General features: G+C 35.9%; 1 protein-coding gene across 1 annotated transcript in view; it reads right to left on the minus strand.

The window, feature by feature from the left end:
- Positions 1-19,614, minus strand: part of UNKL (unkempt family zinc finger-like) — a gene marked incomplete at its 5' end in the record, with an annotated part of 53,757 nt that overhangs the window by 22,717 nt on the left and 11,426 nt on the right. Inside the window, 4 exons of the mRNA XM_010292580.1 lie at positions 7,608-7,777; positions 13,128-13,212; positions 17,334-17,451; positions 18,300-18,435. Of these exons, the coding sequence (XP_010290882.1) occupies positions 7,608-7,777; positions 13,128-13,212; positions 17,334-17,451; positions 18,300-18,435 (509 nt within the window). The remainder of the gene's footprint in view (positions 1-7,607; positions 7,778-13,127; positions 13,213-17,333; positions 17,452-18,299; positions 18,436-19,614) is intronic.

Below are 19,614 nucleotides of genomic sequence, written 5' to 3' on the forward strand. Positions count from 1 at the left end.
TTTTTTTTGGTATCAGCTTAAAAAAAGTAGCAACTGACAAAAGTAACATGGAGCTATTGTAAACATACAGACTTCAAAAGGAGATGCATCTGTACACATCAGAATAAAGCCTTGTTTGGTCACTACGCACAAAATTAATCACAGGCAGAGATTACTCTACTTAATGGATATTAATTTACAATAAAGGAATACTTGCTTTCTGACAATCCTGATTTCCATTCATTCATATATTTCTTAATTTGCAGTTTAATGCAAGCATTATGCAACATTTCACTCTTTTGAAAAGAACTCATCCGGATCGAGCCAAGCAATTCAAAAAGAGAGAGACATGTAGATTCTCGGCAAACAGCATATCAATGCTTGTTTGTAAATCTCAAAAGGCTGTTTTCTGAGATTCTTAAATATTAAAATGCTTATAGATTAATAAATTAACATTTTAATATTTTAAAACATTACTGAATTTATAATTTTTAGTTCTGTTGTCCATTTTCCAGAGTTTTAAACTTCTAAAGTAAAAAGGTTAAGCTACAATCTGTAAGTAGGTCTGGACAATTTTTTTTGCTAAAAGTACAATTCTGAGCAACCTGAAATTTATGAACTCGGGTGCCAGCATCCTACAATAATATGTTTGAATGGAATTGTGGGCATTGCTTGTTTCTACATTTTTTAAGTAAACCGTTCGATTTTCTTAAAACTATATTTATAACTAGACTCACAAAGGCAGTATGGAAATAGTTGCATCCTACATTTATGCCTAACAGCCCAGTGGTGAGAACACTCAGTGATGATACACATTTCAATTCCTCTGTCCTTGTTTCCAAACAGAATCTGCCAGCTCTCAAGGGACTGAACTAGTCAATACAATAATGTAGTGAAATGATGCCGAAGTTGTTTTGGTTTATTTAAATACAAAATACACACTGAATCAGCTAGACTAAACAAGAATAACTATACAGTTTATGGTTAAACTCTCAATTTAGGGTTAACCCTAACCCTTAATTTTACTCTATGCTCCAAAGAATGTGAAAGTATTTTGAGCAAATTAGGATTTTAACAGGAGACACCTCTCTCCCCAGAATGGTATAACCTCAAAATGTTCCTCCTAACAGCAGGAACTTCAGACTCAAATTCCTGTAGAATTCAGGTAGAGGACAGACATGAACCTAGATGAGGTCTTAACCCTGGACAGAAAAAAAACACCTCCAACAAATGTAAGTCCAATACTCGCTGAAGATTATTACCTATGCATTCACTCATTCCTATCCCTTCAGAAAATCTCCTCTCACGAACCTTATCTCTGTGGAGTCCTGTAATTAGATTGCTTCTGTAATCCAAAGACAAGCTTCTCTACACAACAGTCTGAAATGTACGTATACCCTGAGGGCTGACAGAAGTACAAGACTGGGAACCACAGCAAAAAGAACTAAATCAATAGCCAAAGTTTACTCAGACAAAATTCCTTCTGAACTCAAAGGCTGAAGAACTTCTGTTTTGACCACAAGCTTGTTAAAACATGCAATGCTTCTCTTTCTGTTACCATTTCCTCTAAATCCAAAACTAAGGATTGCACTTGTGCATGGCAATGCTAACTCTGCACATTTTTTCAGCTCTAAGATATTGAAATTCTTTCTTTACGCTAGAGAGAAAAAGAAAATAAAAGGACACCGCCAGGAAAAAAAACATTGCTCTCAAGTGAATTTTTTTTTTATTTTTTCAATAAAAACGTGCTAAGTTATTCAGTTCCATATCAAAAGATTTTGAAAACTTTTTATTAATAACATAGCTGCATCTTATAAGTACACTTAAAAATGTACTTCTGGTAGCACAAGGCTTCTTAATGAGGCAGACAAATATGTAAAATAAAATGACTAGACAGCAAAGGCAGACTAATACCTGAAGTAAGATACTAATTTGGATAAGCTACTGACTCAATTTAAGGATGAGTTCCCTAATCTGCACAGAATGTTTCTCAGATGCGTATTTCATGTCCATTCTTTCAGCTAGGCAGGCATCATATAGATTATTTTAGTGATACGGGAAGATGTACATCATGGTTGCTCCCCTACAATGTGACCTAATGAAGACCAAGGGAAGAGGGAGGAAGGGAGATAGCCATTATGGATTACTTTGTCCTGGAGGGCTAGCTGCAGACAACAGAGCCGTAAGTGGGGAACTGGGGAACGATGACCTTGTTCACCCAGAAGTACTGGACCTGAGGTACACAGTTACTGATGAAGATCAGATGATATCATATATGTAGACCATAAGGTAAGACCATAAGGTGCCACTCAAATGATTCTTCTGGTTACAGTAGGTATCAATGGTGGCATTAACATATATAAATAGCTGTAAGCATTAAGAGCCTACAATACAATTTTTAGTAGTTTTGCTATGAAAAACTAAACTAAACTAAAACAATCACTCAAGCCCCTAACATGCAGGCAGCATTGTCTGATTACATTAATGTTTAGGCTTTTGGTCTTAACCTCTGAAGAGCACCAGGATAAGAGTAGACAGAGATAGCCTCTACTCTGTCTTTTGTATTTTTCAGAAATGAAAAGTTAGCTAAATTTTCATAACTGGATTACACAGTACCAAAATTTTGTGTGACTCAACCTGCAAAGAAAATACAATGAACCCACGCAAATAAAGCTGGAAAAGAAAATGGGTCACGCAATATCCATGGTAGGTTAAATACACAAGCAAGAAAAAAACCCCTTCAAACCTAGCCTGAATTTACAAGGCAGCTACATAGAAAAATCACTCTTTTTGGTCTGAAGTTATTATTTAGAATTTATTTCTCTCTATCTCCTGTCTGACCCCACCATATGTTTATCCCCCTAATAAGAACATAAGAAATGCCCTGTTAGATTAGACCCAGACTAATATCCTGTTACCAAAAGAGGCAAGAGGAGGTGATATTTAGGGAGAATACCTGATCTTGGTCATTATCTATGGTCATCAAAGATAATTCTTGAGGCAGAGAAAGTAAATGGAGGATTTCTCGGGCCACCTCCCTTCCCTCTGTGAGAGACTCCTCCAGGTCGGGTGAAGATGCTCTGGCCCAAAATGTCAATAGTGATCAGGACCCTCTTCCTTTTTGCCCAGGCTTGTAAGAAGCATCTCCTCTATGACTCAAAGCTAGCTGTACTCCACAGAGAAACCATGATAGGTTACATTGCCACTCACATAACAAGAAATAATTTATTCTCAAATATTTCATCCCTTATGGCTTGCTACAGTATACCTCTTGCTTTTTGCACAGAGTAAGATATAATGAACATCTGAGACATGTCAAGAAACCTATCACTAGAAACAACCATACAACTTAGTGCAGTATTGGCACCAAGATGGTGAGTGAACATGTATTTTGTATCAAGAAGGGCTTGTGATTCACAATTAACATGAAGTCAAATGTCAGTACTAACATAAAATGAGTATGATATTAGTATTAGAGACAAAGATAGTGCAAGAGGGGAAAAGGGAAACTATCAATGCTTACTTTTTGTTCCTTGATGCTGCAGAATTTACATTTTGGTATCATGAACAGCAATGTCCTCAGCACTACTAATGCTAGGAAATCTAGTGCCAATTATTAGTCTTAAGTTTTTTTTTTTTTAAGGCTACTGCTTCTTTATTAAGACAGAAACATAAACAACAGAAGCTAGAATTCATACAGTTGCCTCAACTCTGGAGGAAGCCTTCAACATGACCTTTGGAAACTGTTCTACAAATGTAACAAGATGTGGGGCATTTGATTTCCTGAGTGTGGGATAAAAAGGCCCAATAAATTTAAGTACTCTTCAGGAATGTGTCCCTCCTAAAAAAGGAAATCCGTTGTGCTGTGTAGTCAAAGACATAAACACAGGAAGGACACAGTTCAACACCTAGGGATTTGGAGTCTACTTCAATTAAAGACCAGTACTTGGTGACATTCCTTAGTTTACAGAGACTAGGCTGTAAATCTTCACAGATTCACTTTTAAGCTTAACTAAACATTGCAGTTGGATACATTTCAGATTACCTCTCACTTTCACAGAGGTTACAAAAGAACAAATTTTTCAATTTCACATCTTTTCTTAAGGCGATAGAACGTCTGAACATTTCTGACACACAAGTCAAAAGACGCCAAGCATGCCTTAACAAGGGTCACATCGTCATAATGTTGTAACTGCACAGACCTTGGCCTCTTAAGATTCTTATGGAAAAATTATTTGCCACTATTCTTCACTGCAGCTAAATTGCTTAGAAAAAGAGCATGTAAAACAAGTGATACATTCTTTCCCTTGGTTCTTGCCTGCTCTAGGCCTTTGCTTATGGATGAACTTCTACAAGAAAATGAGGAAGCATATCCCTATAAAACTAGTTATATTTCCTATGAAAATAGCAGCTTCTTGAGCTTCTTGATCTGCATTAGATTTTGTGACTTTAAATGTAGTGTTATATTGCCTACATTTGTGGGGAGTAAAGAGGAAGATGACAGGAAGAGGAAACGTGTAGGTATTTTTAATTAACCTCTAAAAGTAATTTTGCTCTTAAGTAACTTATTTTCTTCTTCCTATGCCCCTCACTGGCTCAGGACACTAATTCCACAGTAAAAGAAGCATGATTCATCACCATTGTTCAGACTTAGATTATGCACATGCAGTCAAACTCAGTGGCATTATCACAGCTTAATAAAACATTATTTACCAAATGAGCTTGGTAAATGATCATGTGCACACAGTCAAGCCATCTTAGTTATGAAGTAAAAACAGACAACTTGAGGCTTAATGAAGGCAGCAGAATGCTAGCACTGAGTCTGCAATCAGGATGAGCTATGAAGACACACAACCTTTACTGCAGCAGAGCTGACAAGCATCGACTTCTTAACTGTGTTAATTCTGAACACGTGACCAAGTACTTAGACATCTTTGATAAACTTGATAAAACAAAGACGGTGCTGGTTATCCTACCTTCGTCCACTGCAAGCAACATATATCCTATGCAAATATTCAATCTTTTAAATACATCATGGACTGTGGGCATAATGACATCATGGCCAACATTTCTATCCTTTCAGTCTTCAAAAGGAAACTATGATTTATTGCTCTGAGCCTGGAAGGGCTAACATAAATATTCTATAATTGATAAATGCAATCAATCTTTGATGTACCTCCCATTTAATCTCCAGAAATGGAGTAAACAATTAGTACTAATTGAAATGAAAAATTACAATCAAGGGAAATACTGTACTACACGGGGTAAACTGCATTCTGAAGGTTAAGCCTATTTAGATACAACTGGTGGAGTATAAAGCAAAGAGAACTGCAAAGACTGACTGGAAAAAAACAGTACTATCAAAGATCAGGTGAAGGGTCTGACAAAAGTATAATGACAGATGCTTCAAACCAGAAAGCAGAACATGGAGGTAAAGAAACATAGATGTAGAAGCTCTCCATGGAAACTGAACTCTCACTTACCAAAAAAAGGATGAACAGTAGATTATTTCCTGATTGAAATGTTAAGAAAAGATACAGCAGAGGAATGACTGATGACAGTCCAACTGACAAGGCAACTTATATGAAGACATAAGAATACAGTATAGGTAAGATAAGAAGGTATATATTTACAACAGTTATACAGCCTCCCTCACTATCAACCTGGATCAATACAGAATCTTAATGGACTCATTCTTCCAATAACATTTATAGATAGGGCAATAGTATTACCTCATTCTAGAAATGGGGACCTAAGCAACTTGCTCACAGTCAAAGAGGAATTTTATGATAGAGCAGGGTACTGAGTTTAGGTCTCTCAAGTACTACATCATCCTTCTCCTCTAGAAGCAAATAAAACCATAGGATATTCTCCCAGCATACTGTAACAGGGTATGTGAAAGAAGTTTTGGAAGATGAATAGGGAGATTTTTTGACAGAAAGACAGACAGTTTATTGCAACAGAGAGAAACACAAACCACAAATGTAAATAAGTTGCTGGGATACAGAAAATGGGGGGAGCAAGGAAAACAGACTGACTACCTAAATATTAAAACTAAGCTGTTTACAGCAGATGGAGAAAGTGAAAGCAAGCAAGCAATAAAACTCAAGAATTAAACATGGAAAAACAGAAGACCAACCTGCTAATGAAAAATCAGGAACTGAATATTCAGAAAAACAAGCAATGGAAGTGCATCAAACAATGTAAGTAGTCAAGTGAAAGACAGAACATTTTGCCAGGCATCAGAAAAAAGGTGGCCACTTGCAATAAAACTTCAAGTAGAAAGTACAGGTAAGGGAGTATGGTCAACTTTTCCATTTTCACACTTGAACAGTAGTACAGGTAGAGACTCACTGAGCGTGGAATGGAAAATGTACACAATGTTCATCAGACTCCTAAAGACTAAGGGAAAAATGCATATATATGAAAGAAGATTCCCCATAGCTGGAAGACATATTAGAATAGTTAGTGTTTTCCACTGTATCTAAATAATTCATGAAAGGCTAAGAAGCTTCTGAGAGAAGACATGTTTTTATGGGTCTCTCCTGAAAGCTTCAGAACCTTAGCAATAACAAAATTAGCTTCCTAAATAAAAAGGCAGACTCTTCCTCAGAACCTTTCATATAGAGCAGCAGACTTCTGCACTGGGAACCTAAGATAAAAATGTAGGCATATTGGTATCTTTATTCTCAATCTACAAGACAGCAATATGAAGCTACATGAAAGAAAAGCAGAAGTTTTAACAACTGCACTATTTATCGGCCATTCCTTTTAAACATTATTCAAAATATGTCTTTTTATCTGGTTTCTAAACAAACAATATAGATCAAAAGTGCTGGAAATCCAGAATTGAAAATTCTGGGAATAAATGTGTATGTACTTATGATTCTGCACTGCAAATGAGGTAAGAAAAACACAAGTCAGGAGAGAACAAAAGAGATATCACTATCTTTATATATTACTTTGCAACAAACATAAAACCTAACAAAAGGATCTATTCCAACTGATGCTAAAAGGATGATGATAAAAGCTCTGCAATATATCTTTCTCCTTCCTCTCCTCCATCCTTAATTGATAAAATTTGCTAGTATAAACTACATTTATCACCCTTGTAATCAAACACCTCTTTACTACCAAACACACTGCATATGTACTGCACCACTGTAACAAGCTTTAAGTATAAATTATGTTCAGGGAGGACATAAATTCATTCCTAATGGTAACAAATTAGGGCAGAGAAGAGGGCTGGGATGAGGCAAGATCTTCCGTGAATGAAACCTTTCCTATAGAAAAAAGAGACATATGTAAATTAAGCTGTCCTGTAGTTGTACATCTGATTAACAATGATGTTCCTCACTGTAGCATTCAAAATATTGCATCTACACACAAAAACAAGAACAGAAAACATAAATAATACATAGTTAAATGTGGTGTCAAGGGCAGACATTTCATTTAGGCTTACAGTAGCAGTTAAATATTACTGCCTGACATTTACTATAGCTGTGGTTTTTTTATCTTTTGCTGAAGTACAAAGAAATTTAAAAACAGACGTTTAAGAAGTAAAATAAACATTGTATATTGGCACAGTGATTATTATTAGTAACTTTTCCAGAATTATTTACACTTACATTTCCAGACTGCCCACTGCTATTTGTAATGCTGTTTGTGGAGTTAAGACTGCTGCTCCATTCATTTGCAATTCCTATGCTGTCTGTTGAAAACAGGTGAGCGTCTGGCTTTGATTGACAACCAGTTTGCAGTATGACTACATTCATGGTGTCCTCTGTTGAAGGAATCCCCAACAAATTACACACAGATTTGATATTTAGCTGTGTGAATTTAACAGTTACATACCTAGTACCAAACACAGCACCTGTCGCATGGAAACATCAATCACACACAAGAAATCTCTCTCTTTTTTTTAAAATATAAGCATAAAAGCAAGGTAAGAAAAATATAGTTCATCATTATGTATTTGTGGCTACGAACAAACGTGATACTCTTATTTACTTGCTCCATCAAAAATTTGTGGGAGGTAGATCAAAATTCATATATACAAAGTATTCTAGATTTTTCTTTATTTTCCAGAATATCTATCACACCAGGGTTTAAAGACAACGTTTTAGAACTCCTAACCGGAAAGGTAACAATGACATCATAATTATAGGGTTCTTTGTTTTCTTTTTCCAGTCTAGAACCAACTGACTTAATTATGAAACAATTTGAAAAGAATGTGGGACTTGTACTATTTAACTTAAAAAGGAACAATAACCTTTGAGAAAGTTCATTATTAACTTATACATAAATTATGACCAATGACTTGTTAATTTTCATACCAGAAAATTCAACTCAAGGTGACTGAACAATTCACAATTCCCCAAAGGCAACTTTGTTAAAGTATTAAACAACTTAGATATTTGATTCTAGTTTTACAGACAAATTATGAGTTAACAAAAAATGTTTACTTTAGTAAGCAGTTACCGTTAATAACATTCCTCACCTCATAATCCATGCACACAAGACATCAAAGTAAGGAATTCAGGACTGAAAACAAAATCTCTTAACAAATTCTACAGATACGGCAAGATTTTTTTCATCTCTAGCCACTACTGCATTTCTGAAGGAGTAACGAGAAACGATGATTAAAAATAAAATTTAAACACTCCTCTCTACTAGAAACAATGAGTAGCTCTGATAGAGTGTACAAAAGTACAACCCATAGTAGAAAACAAAATAAGTATGAGAGACATAGAAACCTCTCTTCAGTGGAAATAGCATAGCTGAGGGTTGTTTCTGATGATGTGGGTTTCTTCTACTTAGCATTTGATTTATCACAACTCTGTGGCCTTCTTACTATATGGTCCAATGCTTTACCAATTATTTACACTATTGTATAAATTACAAAAATAGGGAAGTGGCTCACAAAAGAGAAAGGAAAAATTTACCAGTAAATACCACTATACACACAAGTCCAGTCTAGCCACACAAAAAAAGAAAAGGAAAAAGAAACCATAGGGATTGCAAAGATGATGTCACTAGACCCCTGCTGTTCCTACTACAGAATGAAAGTGCAAATAACAGTTAGGAAGACAGAAGCAGATGCACTGATTTTTTGTAATTTACTCTCACTTTGATTACGTATCATCTCATTGTATAGCTGCTTACCCAGAGCAAGTCCAGTCAGCCATCTTATGTCCAGTCAACCCTCACACTGTCATAGGAAAAGCACTATCTGATTCATGCTCTCTCTTAAATCTTCATTAGCTTTTTTTCCCCCGACACAACCACATACTCATCCAAAATTCTATAAATAAGTGTAAGTAGTCACACCACCCTAAAAGGATAGTATAAGACTGCTTTCCAAACACTTCAAAGAGAAATCATCTCTCCTTTCTTTTTCCAAGGTATTTAGGGAGACTAGCATGATTAGTTTTTGCTATTCTTCTTATGGATAGTAAATCAGACACGTTAAATTCAGAATGTGTGCTTCTACATCATTCTAATTTCTTCCAAGAGTGAACACCATAGTTTGTGGCCAGCTGCACAAAAGTTACAAATTCTGCTAACCATATTTTCTCAAAGACCTATAGCTGTTGTAGCAGGTTGCAGCTGACAGGAAAGCAAGAGCCTGGTGGCCTACCTCATGACAATCACTGAAGCTCATGGAGATTAGGACAAAAAGAACTTCGACTACCTAATGCCAGTGCAGTGGTGCTTCAGGCATTATGTATCAGTAGCCTAGGATGTTATGTAGAAATAGGGTTGTACTCATTATGACATACAGATTTTTCAGCTATATAGCCTCCTTAGAATTTACACTAATAAGGCTTGGGTATTACGAATATAAAAGTTACCATGGTCAGGCTAGGTCTGGCCTGGGGAATCCCATCTTTCATGAAGTCAGAAGTTTTCTCATTATTGCAGCCTTGGCACCAATAGAAGAGAACAGTCTTGGACAAACAATCTGAAGGCAAATGTCTTCAATTTCAAAAATAACAGAAGCTGTTATTCAGATGTGTTCTTTGAAGTGTTTCCAAATTCTTGCCAGCAGAATTTCAGTCTGCCCATGTTTCTGTTTCAGAAAAAATCTATTTTTTGTTAAGGTGCCAGTTGTAATCAGGCAGTCAGTGGACAAATGAGTGCCACAGAGAGGTGCTCATTATTTTAAGAGTCCTTTACTAAAGTGTCCCAACATACTCTAGTCATCCTCTGTTTTGCAAAGGGTGTCAGGGAGATATGTGAGATCCCACTACTTCTCTACTTTTCGGGATCAGGGGCCCTCCTACCTGTCTTTGGGACTACACTGGACCTAGCCCTTCAGCCAGTGGGAGAAAAAACGAGTGACATTTATAAAGCAATACCGTCTGCGGCCAGGGTCTCAAGTCAAAAGCAGTCTTGGAGGAATAGTAATATTCCTCATGATCTTCACATAGTGTAGAGAAAAGGGAAAAAAAAGGGTCAGCTGGTTCTGAGGAAGTCATTGAGGGAAGACCAGGAACGCTATTACAGAGAACGTGTGCCTCCACAAATTATTTCACATAGAACGACAAAAATTGCTAAGATACATGTATGAATGGTAGGAAATCTTCCTCTACCCATTCCACATAGCTAGGGCTTCACTGAAGTTAGGTGGAGAACACCCATAATTTGTGATTCAAAAAGATCCACGAGCCAAGAGTTTCATGCTTTTCATACTGATGATAAGATCTACAGCTCTGAAACCACTCTCTCCCCCTTCCCTAATATGGAAGGGACAGAAACCATTTTGTTCTATGGACATATGAGGCAGAATGTCAGAGCTCCTGAACTAAGCTTAAAGCTGTTGCCAAGAGCAGAAACGCACTCTTGCTGATAGTAAGTAGTAAGCAAACATCTAACTTCTGATGGACTGACTATTCAGACTACCAGAGACAGGAGGTGAGTACTGTTGCAAGATGTCAAGTTCATTTGTCAAGATTTCCTGCTTATACAGTCTTCATTCCAGATGATATAAGCCAATGAGTTCCAGAGCATGCTGACTGAGCCAGGTAAGCCTCTTCTGATGGACATACCATTCTGTCTAATGCAACTACACAAAGAAAATTAAGCTGATGCTTCTAAATTAGCACTGCCAACATGTTCAAAATCTCAGGAATTCTCTCAGAGTTCTGGAGATTTTTAAAGAGTACAAGAATTAATCCTACAAAGTAGAAGAAAAAATGGGGCTGGGAATTAGCAACAGATTAGAAAGATATCCCTTAGGGAGAATAACATCAACAAACTGTTAAGTTTGGACTTTCCTTCAGCCCTCTTAATCTTTAGCCTGCGCAATGCTTAACTATTCCTTAGAGATGGAAATCTTGTTTATTGTCAATGAGAGCTTCCTGTAAAAATGATTCTTCTCTCAGGAATCATGCACCAACTGGACTGTTACGGATACTAATGATCAAGACACACAGAAGTAGATCATGATTGGGTCTCAAGAGAACTCCAATCTCCAAGAGCTCTGCTGAGTTTATCCTGTACACTCTCCATGCTGGAGAGGCAAGAAGGCAGCATTCAGTATGCTCTAAGGAAGAAAACAGAGAAAACGTAGTCTTCTCCAACAGGAGTTCTGTAGCATGTCATAATTGTACCATGCTGCATGTATGCAGTAGATTTGTTTAAATCATACTCTTTCAGCTGTTTCGGGAAAGAAAAAACTTGCATCAGATAAACAGAACAGTAAATCCAGTGCCATAAATTACTTCTGCAACAAAATGTGTATTTTCAGACTTTCCTGAGTCAAAGCAGCATTTGCCAACACTGGCAAACAGTGAAAGACTTGATTTAGGAGATAGCCCCAACAGCACAAGAGCAAAGGCAGTGAGCTACTTCTGATGTGAAGAAACAGTCAATACTGACGTCACTGTCATAATGTTTTGAAGAATTACAGGTCTTAGAATAATGGGCTTCTTGAAATAAATACAAGAGGTTATTTATCCTTCCTCTTCTTTGAGTAACAAAACCACAGAAAAGTAAAATAGATCATCCCACAGAAGTTAAAAGACAAGTTGATCATACCACAGATTGTCAGAAACAAGAGATGTGGGCAGCAAGAATGACTCTATTCACTGCAAGTCTTTTAGGTAAGCAAGTGATGCAATAAATGGTTGTATAGAACAGCACATTTCCCTAGACAGGTTGGACAGAGAGAGGAGACTACCATTACTTATCATTAAAGAATCATAAGATAAATACTACTGAATTGCAGAAATTTGTAGCTTTCCAAAATTGATAGGGTTTCTTATTCCTCTTTCCAGCTCTAGAAGCAGAAGGCAAAAAGTAAGATAGGAACAGACCTTTTTTTTTTCCTTTTGAAGAACAAATATGAGATATTACTGACTACATAATCAAGCAAAAACTACATAAAGATGAGATTTATCGCCTATAAGAAACCAGTTACATAGAAATCTTTCAAGTTCTGCCTTGCATCACAACTGGAAAGAAGGCATTAATAGCTGTTACAGCAACTACACACTTCACATTCTGAAGTGCAGAAAGAGTGTAGAGGTAACCTAGGTTGATAGTACTATTAAAAAAAAAAATCTGATGATGAAATCCCAGAATTAATGTGTGTAGATGCATACTGAAGAATTGAGTGCTCTCTTGGGGAAAAAATGGTCCCTCTTCCCTTTTTCTGTATATAACAGTTTGAGTGCAGTTATAATGTAAGTGGGCTATGGAAGAAACAGGAGAACTGGCATAATTTTCTCTGGGTTCTTTTTCAGTTTAGCTAAAGCCCTAGTTTCACAAATACTTGCAAGGATGTTTAACTTTTACCTGAGAAGTTTACTATAGGTTTCAATAGGACAACTAATATATTTTTAAAAGTCAAGAGTATGTGTAGAAAATTGCGAAATCAAGCTCAAAAAGTTACAGGCACAAGCTGCATTTGTAAAGAAAAGCACCTCTTGTTTTACTGCTGATGCCAATTTGATACAAATGCAGCAAGCTCCCATAGCAATGTACAGTATTAGAAAACATGAAATGAATTTCTAAAAACAAGTGACATCAAATGCCATTTATGCATTAAAATCAATGGTGTTAAGTCAATTCTGTTACTGATGCTTAGAAATGATGGCTCACTTTTATGAACACAGATACAAAATAACAGTTCTCTTACTTACTTTCAACATGTGCAAATGCACAAAATGGACCACGTGGGCAGTAACCTGTTTGGCGCATGTCATTGCACTTTGTAGATTTATATATCTAAACAAAACAGAAGGGTGGTTAACCTAAACATATTTTTTATGTAATGACAAAATAGTTAGAAAATTTTAAAACCTTTAAATTAAAAATTCAGAATATTTACTAACAAAGTTTTCTCAGAAAATTCAGGTTTTATGATTTTTTTTAAAAATCAAATAGAAGAACAGAATTTTAAGAAAAGCAAACCTAAGACAAGAGAATCTTAACCCTCTTCTATGTAATACTAAATAGTCAATTACAATATTTTAGAAAAGCAGTGTTTAAACTGCTTTGGATTTCCATAGAAACAAGTCAAACATTGGGAATAAAACTTTCAAAGTCATTTACACCACTTTTAAGAAATCTTGAAGGAGAAATGACATATGTAATAGAGCAGCTTACACAGCTGAATTAAAACCCAACCCAATATGTCTTTTTTCCAACACAGTTCCTTCATTGGGACACCTCTAATACTCATATCATTCTAACATTCAAATGTCTTTATCTAAACCCGACTGGGGTGCATGAGAACTGAAGTAATACTGACTTGTTCATGACACTAACGATAACATAAGCTGTTAGTAAGACCCGGACTCAGTTTATTGCTCTGTCAGCATCTTGATGTTCTTTGGATCTCACAAGGCTGGGAGAAGAGGCTGACACACTATCATGTTAGAACAATATTAAGAACCTATTTAAAATCACATAGATTCTTTAGAAAATTAATTCTGGTGATCTTCAAGTCTGTGGCAAATAACAGAGGGATCTTTTTGCTTCCCCAAACCTTGGTACTGTGGTCTTTGGCTTTCAGTGTCAGTTGAGTGATTCATGGCTCTGTAAGCAATAATTCTTAGTTCAGAATGCAACTTCTATGGCACTTTTGCATATGCTGTGTAAAAAAATGTTTACCTTGGACTCCCACCTTAGAGCAATCATGAAAAATGAAACTATGTATTAAAAAAAACACCAACAACTAATTCTGTAAGCTCTTTATTTTAGAGCTATTTTAAGCATCTTAGATAAATTTCCCTCTCATAAATTATTTTGAATTGAGACTGAAAATTTAGTTGCTATATTCACTACTAGTTCATGCATAACCCAAATATCATCCAAGAAACTACAGTAAAATGCTAAATCACTAAATTATTACTGATGCTTATCGCTCTACAAATAATTTATTTTTCCTTGAATACTGAAAAAACAACAAAACACCCATGCTGTAGACAAGTATTCACCCAAATGACACACTTAACAAACAAAACACTCGGACTGATCTTTCCACCAAGCTCAATGACAGCTATCAATCACAGATGTTGTGATAAAAAATGAAGAATTCATTTGTGGATACTATACCCGAGCTAGGAAATGAAGCTGGGCCCAATTCCTTTCTTTCCTGTTCTCTGTTTATTGGTTAAATATAAAACCCTAATGCTGTATCCATGATGCTAATGATGCAGAAGTAAAAAAATGAGAAGACTTGACTTCCAAATGGTTTCAGCAAAAGATGTATTTGGAAGTTCAGTCTTAGCTTGAGGTCCTAGCCAAAGAAGAGCCTTCTTGATCCTATGAGCTACCCAGGTGGTGTGGAGTGCCTTCTGGTAAATGCTACAGATATAAGAAGTGGTAATATAGATAATATCAAAATACTACTGGGGCAGAGCTCACACCTCAAAGACTGATTCTGGAGATGGTCACATCCTCTACACATACTGATATTACAAGACCGACAACAAACTCAAAAGAACTAAATCACTACAGAAGACTAACTTCCCAGCTATAGATAAGAACACAGCTGCTATCTATTAGATAGATAGAATCAAGCTATTCCTGAATGTGATAACCAAGAAACCATATTTCTTGAAAAAATAGTGACTGAGCCAAGAGGCAATGACAATATTCTTTATTTGAATTTGGTAAAGAACAAGTACATGAAAACATCCAATAAGAAAATATAATGTTGGATAAAGTGTGTATTAAATCAACTTAAATTAAAGGACATAAAAAAAATTAAGGCTGGACTAATGTTACTGATATCAAATAAGTAGACTAAGGAATGAAGGCAGCTGATTAAACCACACCACCACCATTAAATAGACTGAGTTTCACTATGAGCTGCGTAAAATGAGTGCTTTGAATCCTCAAGTCAGAGGTACAAAAGCTACATGGCATTTCCATTTTAACCACACAACTAGATGAAAGTCAGAGCTGGAGCAAAGAAGGGAAAGGATCACAGGGTATGATGTTGAATGTTGAATGAAAACTCCTCTTTCAGTGCAAGCATGTTGCTAGTTTCTGTGAAATTAAATACTAGACCTAAAATTACATGAGATGATAACATTATCCCCACCAAACTTCCTTGACTATCAGTAGGAATTGCGTTCAACACTACAATAAAGGCAGCAGAGCTAATGGAAACAAGCAGAAAAAGATTGAGGTGACTACAGCTGATGTGGAAGCAAATCATCATTGGTTCAGGAACAGGAAATTAATTAGGTAACTGTTATGTCAGAATTTTTTAAAAATTGGCAAAAAAGATGCAGTTAGTAACTACTTTTAATACAGACATGACATCAGAAGTAGTACATATAACTAGGGTATATTAAATATAGCTCACATATGTTTGAGAAGAGCAAAAATAGCTGATTCAGGCCACTGCATGTCCGCTAATTATTCTGTCTGTCACGATTTAGATTACAGACAGAAAGAAATGGGATAAAATTAAAAGTATGTTTGCCAAAAACACAGCATGGTAGACTCTCCATATAACTTTGATAAATCAAAGGTCCTTCTCTAAAAATGGAAAGGCAGTCATTCTAGTAAGGACTTCAATAAAGGATGTGGCAAGATTAATTAAGATAATGAAGAACATGACTCTTGCCAATGTTACATATCTGCTGTTAAACTGACTAATGAAGAGATGACAATGGATGGCATGAAAGAGGATGGCAGCAGACAAAATTAGTAGCAGAACTCAAGGCTTAGCCTTGTGACTTATTTTAGCACTTTCATTCATAGCTTTGTCATATATAAAAGTATGGCAGCAATACTAAGCAGAAAGACACCTTTACTACAGAAAAGGGCTGGAAGATGATGCACAAGAAATTAGACGATCTGAAATAAATCTGCACTGTAAAATCTCTAGTAATCACAACAGTGACATTCTGGAGCAAGAGTAGAAATAGCTGACACCTATGTAGTATAAAGATGTAGCTGCTCAACTTATGATAGGGAATGTCTGATATGAAGCTTGCAACAATCCTGGAGTCAATATTCTAAAAATTCCTTTGCCAGCATGGTCTTGGGATGCCTTCAATAATCTTCATAATTGGAAGAGAAATTAGCAATTGCTTGAATGGTCTTTCTTCTACCATACTAAGTATTGAACCTTCTAATGCAAGAAATAACATTCTGCTGTGAATTCTTCATGTCCATTCAAAAGTCCCAAAATGAAAACAGATCTCCAATGTTGTACGAGCAGCTTCTAGCATAACATATATTTTAAGTATCATGTTTGTTTCCATTAACTGGCACATTAATATTTTCATAGTGTTACATAAGAATTAAATCTCAGCAGATTGCATGGCACTGCTCTCCTCCCTAGCATTTCACTGTTACGCTCAGGCATCTGACAAAGTTAACAGTGATATTGCCTACAGAGGAATCTAAAATCGCCTTGTTTTTCTGGAGTGTCTTACTTCAACCACTAGGAGACTTTGCTGCTCCTTCCACCTCCTCCTGACCTATTCAGTTTCTCTTCATTATTTGCAATAAAGTTTTTTTAAATATACTTAAAATAGAAACTTGTCCCAAGTTATTGAGTAGCAATTACTGCTGTGAATTCATTACCAATCCAAGAAGTTACGTAAAAAAGAGAACAAATTTATTTATGCTCAAATCCAGAGAATATGAATTAATTTTTCATCAGCAGTACAATAAAAATGCCTATCAGTAGGCAAAGCAGTACAAATAACTATTTCTTAGCAAATTTTGTTTTGCTTAAGCAAGTATCTCAACAACTGTGTTGAATGAAACATTACTGTTTTCTCATAAATAATATTTTTAATTGCTAAATAATAATATTTTAAAATATTTTAAAAATAATATTTTAAATTGTTAAAAATAAGTAGGAATGTAGTTCTTACCTCAGGATGAAACTGTTGCTCTGTACGAGAATGACAATATTGACAGCTATCCCCACTTTCACACTTTGAAGGTTCACCCCATTCATCTGCATGTTTTACACTGGGGCAAGGAGTGGACCTAGAAAAAAGTGATGTCCAGTGCACGTTTGTATCTACTTCCTAGCAGAAGTCTCAAAAAAATTCCCACCAAATTTCAGACTCTGGGACATATAAAGTTGCAAATTCTTACAGACTCTGACTTTTTGGAAATTCTTTGACAGAAAGATGAGCTAGTAGGATTCTATCTATCTCCTGTCTAATGACATTTACTCACAGTCCTGAGACTGTCAAGCAAAGTCCATCAATTCTAAACCCTATATCACTGCATGAAAAAACACCAAAACCAATGAAGACACCACAGTGTATTACAATGATGCAAAATGATGTAACGGTGAATGATGTAATGATGATAAGTAAGAGAGGCGATGAATTAAATTTTGGTCCTAAAAATATTCCTCAGAAATGGAAAATTATAGAACAAAACCAGAAAAAAGACAGAAATTATAATTGATCTTTTCATAACGAAGAAGGTTTACCTAGTGATTCCAATTTTTGCTAAGAATTATAGAAATCGTTTTCATTCTTCAGCAGAAAGAAGGCTATTTCAATTACAGCTTCATAGTTTTTGTCTTCAGAACTGTCTCATCATTCTGAATAGATGTTTTTCTCAAAAAAAATTTTAGCAAGGCTCTTGGGAAAGTGCTTTTATTCCATTAAGAATATCCAACTGCGTTATAGAAGTACTCGAATAGATCAGTCATGGAATCATAGAATCACAGAATCATTAGGGTTGGAAAAGACCTCTAAGATCACCAAGTCCAACCATCAACCCAAAACCACCATGCCCACTAAACCATGTTCCAAAGTGCCACCATTAACAACTGTCTGACTGACCAAAAAGTCTATTCTTAATATGTATTTATGTACCTGTACTTGAATGTTCTGGGATTTCGTCTTCTATCTCGACTATTGTGATAGTGTGGACATGCATAACCCTGGCGGCAGAGTCTGGGTGGCTTGGTACAGTGCTCTGTCTTGTAGCCAGCTAATACAAAATTTGTGTCTGTAAACAGGTCAACAAATAAGAGAAATAAACAACTAATTTTTGTGTTCAGAGTGTCTTTAGTGAGCTTAGGTATCACACTGCTTTTTGTAACAAACTTACGATTCACAGACCCCTCCATTCTTATAAACCTAGACCAAGTCCTGCATTTTTAAAAATAAAAGTCTAACACATTTGCATGCAAAGCAATCTTCATTGCTTTTATATTCAATAGCAATACTACAATAAAGTACACAAATAAAGCACTAGCAATCCATGGGTAGAGAAACCATCTGGAAATTCTCATTATATACATCTAAAATTTTGAAAATGAATACTTGAAAATACATTATTCATTTTAGTAAGACAAACACTAAAAACTTATATGATTTCATATCTGGATTTCTCTTAAGTTTAGTGTTGACAGTCCTTATTTCACCAAAACTGCTTTCATGTTAAGGCAAGATAAGGCTGTCCAGTAAAAATCTTCCTGGACAAATTCTAGAGCCTCTTCTCTACCTTCGCCTCTGCCTCTACATCTTTGGTTCCAGGAAGAAGGAGCTAGGAGATGACAAACAAGGTTCTGTCTAGAAACAGAAAAATTCAGAAAAACAATGGAGCAAGTAAATAAATTAGAAGGTAAAATTCAGCTAACAGCAAGCATGGGTTTGTGAGGAGTCAATCATGTCAAACCAATCTAACTTCCTTCAAAGGTGGGAAAACAGAAGTAGGCAAAACAGCAGCAGTCAAAAGATCATGTATCTTGACTTTAGCAAACCTTTTAGCCAGACATGTTCTCAAAAACGAACTGCAAAATACTACAAGATGCCTGTAGGTTTTGTGGAAAACTAGCTGAAGAAACATTCTCACATAGTCATTAATGATGCACTTTCAAATAACAAAGATTATTAATCAGAGTATTACACAGTCTATTACTTTGTTCAGTCCTTGTCAATAGTCTCATTAAAAGCTTGGGAAAATAAGCCTGAAATCACTAGTTGGATGATTTTCAGTCCCCAGAACCTATGTGCAATGTTACCGTATTTACAGGGATTGACAGAAGCCATACAACGTTACATAACACAGACCTGTCACAATGCAAGGAATGCAATAAAAGTGCTTGTGGTTGGTCGATTTTGCTATCTTTTTACATCAAATATCCAATATTTTTTGATCTAGAGCTGGTAATTATTCCCTACA

Source organism: Phaethon lepturus, unplaced genomic scaffold, assembly GCF_000687285.1.
Source record: "Phaethon lepturus isolate BGI_N335 unplaced genomic scaffold, ASM68728v1 scaffold9038, whole genome shotgun sequence".
Taxonomy (NCBI): Eukaryota; Metazoa; Chordata; class Aves; order Phaethontiformes; family Phaethontidae; genus Phaethon; species Phaethon lepturus.